We start from the raw sequence: 7,820 nt of genomic DNA on the forward strand, positions 1-7,820 counted from the left end.
TGATGAGCGGACGTCCTTCACATAGTGTCAGTAAATTCTCCAGTGCGATCAGAAGGGAGGACATTATCACAAACCCATCACACAGACCACCATATGTCACTTTCATACAAGAAATGACTCAGACAACGTAAGGAGTGTTAAACTATGTGAATTTTATTGTTGTGTGTATGTGTGTGTGTTGTGATTGTGTGTTACCTCCCATCACTCACAAAGAGCGTAGAGCGACACTCAGGACAGGCAAAACCCCCAGTGGAGGAAACCTGCAGGGAAACCATGGCCGCTGTACTGTCCTTCCTCTGGCATACTAAGAGAGGTTAACGCTATATAACGTATGTGCGCGTGTACAGTATACATGTGTATATGTGGATTCCCCCATACAAGGAATAGAGCCAGAAAATGTAAAAAGTGACTGTGTTACTATGTGCAGTGTGTCAGTGAGTATGATTGTGTATAGTTATGTATGTGTGTGTGTAAGTATTAGTGTGTATGTATTTATTATGTGTTTTTGTGTGCGTGCATGCATGTGTTATACATTACCTGCTCCTCATGTTTGGTCATCCATCATGGTCTTCATCTCTCTTGTGGATCAGGCAGCAGAACCTCCTGGGTGGGAATAGAGGTACAAGAGAAAACGTTCAGCAACATGTGGATTAGAAGATCCATTACTGCATTTTACTTCGCACTTTTGTGATCATTTTTTCCTACCTACTTCTTTATAACACCAACATTTTACTTACCAGCGTTATTATTAGTCAGGGACCTCAATCGGTGTCTCCGGGTCCACTGCTGTGTCTATCCGGCTAATGATGTTTCCTTCCACTTTCCACATGCACGGATGCAAAATGATGTTTCTACAACGGGCACAGGACAGCGCGCTCTTCCATGGGCCTCGGGTGTAAAACTCCTCTTTATTTCTCCTTGACGCACGTATGGCCCAGCTGTGATGGATTTGCCTGTTTCTCATCCATGCCCAGTGGAAAGGGTCTTGTGCCATGATCTAAAATGGAATAGTAAATGAGGTAAAATTGGCTTCTCATCACAGACTCTTAATCAAAGACGGCACTTGTTCTGTTTTTTATTACAGACCAGATCACATGTGGTCCGGGCCACCCACGCTCTAAAGTCCATCCGGCAGAGCAACTGGTCGCGTTGGTGATGCAGCTCTTCTGTCTTCATTTCCCAGTCACTTCCTAAGGCCCACGCGTAGATCTCGTCTCTGAAGTCCTCGTCCTCCTCGAACTGGTTCGCTAGAAATCTGAAAAAAATAATAATTTATTAATGACACATGGAAGAGCAGAGCACTGTATACTTATATATCTCAATGTAAAGGAAACTTGTGTTACTATAAATGATAGCGATGGTGTCCAAGGATGTTAGAATGACCCCTCCCCCCAAAGTCAGAAGGCTACATAGTGTAATCTATAGGTTTGATATTTTGTCTTTTGGATATTAAAATGTTAAAATATTTTTATTTTACTGCTAAAACATGACCATAATTGTTTTGTAACCTATAAGGGATAAAGCTAATGTAAAGCGAATAGGGCCACAATCAGGAATTTCTGGGCCCCATACAGCCAAAGAGATTGGGTCCCCCCTTCATTACCGTGGGTGGGTAACGGAAAGTGGGGCGCTCACGTTTGTACGTTATATGCAGTAACTGATTTTGTTCAAGTTATAGGGAACGAAACCATGAAGCAGTCAGTGACCAGTTGATACCCTGGATTTTATTTTTGAATTCAGCCAAAACATATGGCACACAATGGGATACGTCGCCTGGGGAACGGTATCCATATCCGTATCCATAAATGAACAGATACGTCAGGGGCTTTACCTGGGCCAAAGTCCACGGGCAGACTGCTTGTGATGCTCTGTCTGGGGACTCCGGCATTGGGAAGCCCCTGACATTGCAGCTTTTTCACCACAAAAATTGCAACATCTGCTATTTGTTGCGGGTTTTACCTCCCCATTAAATCCAATTGGGAAAACTCTCAACAGAAAAGCAGCGATTCCAAAGCATAAATTGACATGCTGCGGATTAAAAAAACGCACCGCAGGTCAATTTATGAACTGTTTTTCTGTATATTTTTAGTCAGCGTGTGGATGAGATTTGTTCAAATCTCATCCACTCTGCTGCTGCTACTGTATTACGCTACGGATTTTCCAAAATGAAATCCATTGTGGAAAATCCGTAGTGTTTATGCTACGTGTGAATTTACCTTTACAGATTTTGCTAAGGATTCGCAGCAAATTAACCCTTTGCATTGTAAAGGGTGAAATGCGTGCCAATTTTGCAACATAATAGGCATGCTGCTGATTTAACAATCAGCAGAATGCCCTAAATTAGCCCATGCAGATTTTTTTTCTGCTGCATGTGAATGCGGATTTGAAAACCTAATTCACATAAATTGTACAAATTGTAATTTGTAGTGGATTTTCAGTGTTCAACAGCACCAAAAATAGGAGACATAGGCATTGACAGAACGCTCGTTGCCGATAATTGCCCCGTGTAAACAGGGCAGCGAACACAAGATGAACGATCATCTACTGGTCGTATCCTTTTAAATAAGTGAAATATTATCGTTGTCGGCATCACATCTCCCTGTGTAAATGATAATAACGTATGGGGACGAGGGATCCGAGTAACGACCGCTCGTCTCCATCCATAGCTCCGTGTGACAGGAGCAAACGGGCCTTAATTAACGATGTCTCGTTGAACAGCGCTGGCTGCACCTTCCGATTATCTGCCGGTAAAACGGCCTTTAGGGTCTATTTACACAGTGCAGTCAAATGCAATTTTTTGCAAAATCTCAGCAAAAACTTGATTTAACTGCTCTGTGAAAATATAGCCTAAAAGCACAGTTTTTTTCATGTTTTGTTCCATTATTATTTTCATGTAATTTTTGTAATTGCGGCACAAATAAGGCAGTTTTGCCGCAATTTTTAAATGTCTGGTGGGCGGCTCTCTCCACACGGAGCTGCTTTCATGCTTCTCATGCAGCAGCTTCCCCTACTGTCCTCTCGGAGTCCCAGCGTTACAGTTACTTACAAGGAAGGAACGGAAGGGTCCGTTCCTTTCTCCAAGTAACTAACGCTGGGGCCCTGATAGAAATGTTTACAGTTACTAAGACGCGGGCAGACCCCTTTTTTTCAGCATTGTGGCCGGGCCCCTGACTGCCGTACCAGCTGTACTGCCCTGATGGTGACCCTGAAAGCACATGATCCACAACTACTTGAGCGTATTCCTTCAAACATGTGATACGTGAATATACTCACAGGGATGCAAAGAAATTCTCTCTATATTCCTCGGTACGCAGTCCGGCTCTCTTGAAATACACGAGGACCATGGCCAGGAGATACTAGTGGAAGAAGACAAGAAGTTAGAATTTGGAGATAGAGAAATGGTCTCTTCTTATGTCTTATCTTTATGTGGTGATTCTATTTATATGTTTATTAATGTCGGTCCATAATCCCAACACATAAATCACAGGTTTATCCTCATTGTTCTGAATCTAATATTATTATTTTACCAAGGATGTAGATGTAAAGTAGAATATCCCGTAATGCCACATAAACCCTTTTATTCAAATCTGATCTTTCTTGTCAGTCATGTCTATATCTGGCTGATTGTCTATTTGTTTTGTCATTATAAAATTACCTTGTCCGAAATCCTCAAACAGATGTCCTTGGCCAAAAACAGCTGGATCTGCTCATCATCTACGAAAAAAGTTTATTTCAAATTCTTTAAATGCAAAATAGTTTATATACAAAGAATTAAAGGTTAAGTAAATGCTTAACCCCTTAATGACCGCCGATTAGCCTTTTCAAGGCGGTCATTAGTGGGCTTTATTCTGATGCAATAGCCGTTTCACTGCGCTGCATTAGGATAAATAAACAGAGCAGGGAGCCGTTAAATCTCCCTGCTCTCAGCTGCCAGATGTAGCTGAGAGCTGGGGCAACCCTGCTTGAATATGTGAGATCAATATTAGTATCGATCTCACCCGTTTAACCCCTCAGATGCGGCGCTAAATAGCGTGCACCGCATTCGAGTGGTTTTGGTCTGAGTGGTTTTGGAGAGAGGGAGGGAGCTCCCTCTCATCCCACCGGCACCCGGCGATAAGATCGCCGAGTGTCTGTGTCTCCGATGGCAGCCGGGGGCCTAATAAAGGCCCCCAGGTCTGCCTGTAGTGAATACCTGCTAGGTAATGCCAGAGGCATGTCCTAGCAGATGCCTGTCCGTTTTAAACAGACAGGCAGTAATACACTGCAATACAAAAGTATTGTAGTGTATTATAAAAGCGATCGGATGATCGCATAGTAAAGTCCCCTAGTGGGACAAGTGAAAAACAAAAGTTGAATAAAGTTAATTTAAAAAAAATGTGAAAAAAAATTAAATTAAAAACACATTTTTTCCCCTTACAAAATGCTTTACTATTAAAAAAACCAGAATGAAGCAAATAAGTTACACATATTTGGTATCACCACATCCGTAACGACCCCGACTATAAAGCTATTACATTGTTTAACCCGCACGGTGAACGCCGTAAAAAATAAAATCAAAACAATGGACAAATTGCTGTTTTCTGTGAATCCTGACTTAAAAACATGATAAAAAGTGATCAAAAAGTCGCATCTACTCCAACATGGTACCAATAAAAACTACAAGTCGTCCCGCAAAAAACAAGCCCTCATGCAACTGCATCGGCGGAACAATAAAAAAGTTACGGCTCTTCAAATATGGAGACACAAAAACAAATAATTTTGAAAAAAAAGTGTTTTTACTGTGTAAGTAGTAAAACATACCAAATCTATACAAATTTGGTATCGTTGCAATCGTAACAACCCGCTGAATAAAGTTATTTGTAATTTATACCACACGGTAAACGGCGTAGATTTAGGACGCAAAAAAGATGGGCAAAATTTTAGGTTTTCTTCTACCCCCCCAAAAAAAAGTTTATAAAAGTTAATCAATAAATTATATGTACCCCAAATGATGCTATTAATAAATACAACTCGTCCCGTAAAAAACAAGACCTTATACAGCTATGTCGACGCAAAAATAAAAAGGTTATAGTTCTTCGAATGTGACGATGGAAAACTTAAAATATTGCTTGGTCATTAGGGCCCAGAATGCAAGCAGGGAGAAGGGATAAACAACGGCCCCTTTGTTGTTTACCCACGCATAGCACCATATATATGGTTGTGGCTATGTCTGATACTGCAAATCAGTCCCATTCACTTTATTGGGACTGAGCAGCAGTGAAATGCAGTACCAGGCACAGCCACAACTATATGTATGGCGCTGTGCTTGAGTAAACAGTAAAGGATTTATTAGGGTATGTTCACACGCTTAACAAAAAACGTATCAAAATACGGAGCTGTTTTGAAGGGAAAACAGCCCCTGATTTTCAGATGTTTTTTGAGCAACTCGCGTTTTTAGCAGCGTTTTTCGCAGCTTTTTCGCAGCATTTTTTACGGCCGTTTTTGGAGCTGTTTTCATTGGAGTCTATGAGAAAATGGCTCCAATAACGTCCCAAGAAGTGTCCTGCACTTCTTTTGACGAGGCTGTAATTTTATGAGCCGTCTTTTGACAGTGATGCGTAAAATGACAGGTCGTCGGCACAGTACATCGTAAAGCCCATTGAAAGTAATGGGCAGATGTTTGCCGACGTATTGGAGGCGTTTTTTCAGACATAATTCGAGGCGTAAAACACCTCCATTACATCTGAAAATAGGTCGTGTGAACCCAGCCTAACACTCGCTGGAACACTGCAGCTCCTTTACTTTGCTTACTATAGTGGTGCCAGGAGCCAGACCCTCACTGATAAAATATTGATGGCTTATGTTTAGAATAAGTTGTCATATGTTTGTACATGAGAATAAATGTAAATCACACTTTGTGTGATCAAATTCCCCCTCCCATCCTATCGGACAATACATCAAAATAATAAAATAAAAATGTATTCACCTCAACGCTCCACTTCGCTTCTCCCCACCTAGGCTCTCCCTGCGGACCACAGCTCGTACAAGGCACTGGCGTAGAGCGTTGTATGTGATGCAGCACTGAGGTCGTTGAGTGCTGCATCACATATATGATCCTGTATGTTGTATGAGCCGCAGCATGCTGAGAGGGCATAGGGAGAAGATGAGCGGTGAGCATATATATATTTATCTAATGTCCGATCCTGGGAGAAAAGGGATAGGGCTGCGGTCACGTTCCCACGCCCTGTGAGTGCAATTGTTACGCCACGATTGTGGTGAATGGCCAGCTGAAAGATGAGGCAAAATTATTATGAGAAATTAGCTTCTTATTAAATGTGTGGCATCCTACTCCAGCGAACTGTTTACTAAGACCAGGGTATGAAACGTCAGTCCTAATAAATCCCCCTCGTTGTGTCTGGTCAGAAATCATTGGAAGGTGCAGTGAATCTTACCGAGGAGATTGTAGAAAGCAGTCCGTTCTTCTGGCTGCAGGGTATGCTCCTTCCTCCTCTTCCGGCACTCGTCTATCATGTAGGTCAGCGAACTGTCATAGAAGAAATAGTTATTACAGTCAGCAGTCCAATGTAAAAATATAAAATCTTTATTTTCATGATCGAAAAGGTCCATTTTGTAAAACATTTGGGGTACAGAATTACATAAGAGTACAGAAAGTATAAATGCAGCGTACATATAAAGAACTGCTGTGAAAGCCAATATTCCCACGCAGGAGAGTAGTCTACATGACTCCAGGCCCCCTACGAAGAGGACGGATTCAACAGCCGCATAAGAGTACAGAGAACGAAGAGAAAGTTACAAAAAAAAAAGAAATAGAGGAGGGTGAGGAGCAGATTAAAGTGAGTGGGGTGTCCCACCATGACATCCCTCAAAGTAAAGAGCGCTACTCAGGCTGCCGCGCAGTACTCAGCTCTCGTATAATGTCTTTATAGGAGTCAGAACCCTGAAAAGCAATCCAAGGAGTCCATGTTTGGCGAAGAAATAGATATTACAATCAGCAGTCCAATGTAAAAATATAAAATACAGACAATTATGTGCTAATAAGTTTACAATGAAATGAATAAATGACAGGGAAATCTTAGTAAAATCCATGTTTAAGAACATTTCCTGGTGGTATGTCTCTGGGGTTAGTACCTCTCAGAGCATTAGTTAAAGGGAAGGTGTCACAAATTAATTTTTTTTATATGTTATTGCTTTTAGTATGTCATTAAAATACATTTTATTTATTTGCGTGTTTGTGTTTCTTTTTTCTTTCTTTTACTTCTCTATGGGGGCTGCCATTTTTTTTTTCATCTCTGTATGTGTCGATTAACGACACATACAGAGATGGAATACGGCACATACATCCCCATAGAGAAGGCGAACGGGAGCCGTTCCATTCACTATAGTGTATGCCGTCTGTGTGGGAACGGCGGAAGCGCCGCTCCCACACAGACCAAAAGGTAGGTCTTCGGCAGAGCGACATCCGGCGCCATTTTCATGTGGACCGGAAGCCGCGGCCGGACAGTATGACGACTACTTCCGGTCACGGCTTCCGTTCATATGTTAAGAAGCAAGGGCAAGGGGCGGAGGCAGTGGCGGCGACAGCGACGGTGGCGTCAGGAGCAGGTAAGTTATGTTTGTGTATGTTCGTTTTATATTGTGTGATTACCACGGTATCTAATCCTCCTACATTGTGCATTCGCTCAAAATATGGCGGCACACAGTGTAGGAGAGTTGAACATTCAACCCCCTCCTTTCTCCTGGCACTAGCCAGGATAAAGAAGGGGGATTGTTTGGGGACACTAGAAAGAGTGTGTCTTCTCCAATTTTGCAGCATAAGGCAA

The 7,820-nt window shown here is 42.1% G+C and overlaps 1 protein-coding gene across 1 annotated transcript; it reads right to left on the minus strand.

Annotated features, from left to right (window-relative positions):
* Positions 1 to 742: 742 nt before the first annotated feature.
* Positions 743 to 6,510, minus strand: LOC142760423 (speedy protein 1-B-like). The gene is made up of 5 exons (XM_075863611.1): positions 6,432 to 6,510; positions 3,656 to 3,714; positions 3,274 to 3,356; positions 1,087 to 1,255; positions 743 to 997 (listed from the first exon to the last, which is right to left on the minus strand). The coding sequence occupies exons 1-5, from the start codon at positions 6,508 to 6,510 to the stop codon at positions 749 to 751; spliced, it is 639 nt and encodes a 212-aa protein (XP_075719726.1). The 3' UTR covers positions 743 to 748.
* Between the last annotated feature and the right edge of the window lie 1,310 nt (positions 6,511 to 7,820).

Source organism: Rhinoderma darwinii, chromosome 4 (genome assembly GCF_050947455.1).
Source record: "Rhinoderma darwinii isolate aRhiDar2 chromosome 4, aRhiDar2.hap1, whole genome shotgun sequence".
NCBI classification, from domain to species: Eukaryota; Metazoa; Chordata; class Amphibia; order Anura; family Rhinodermatidae; genus Rhinoderma; species Rhinoderma darwinii.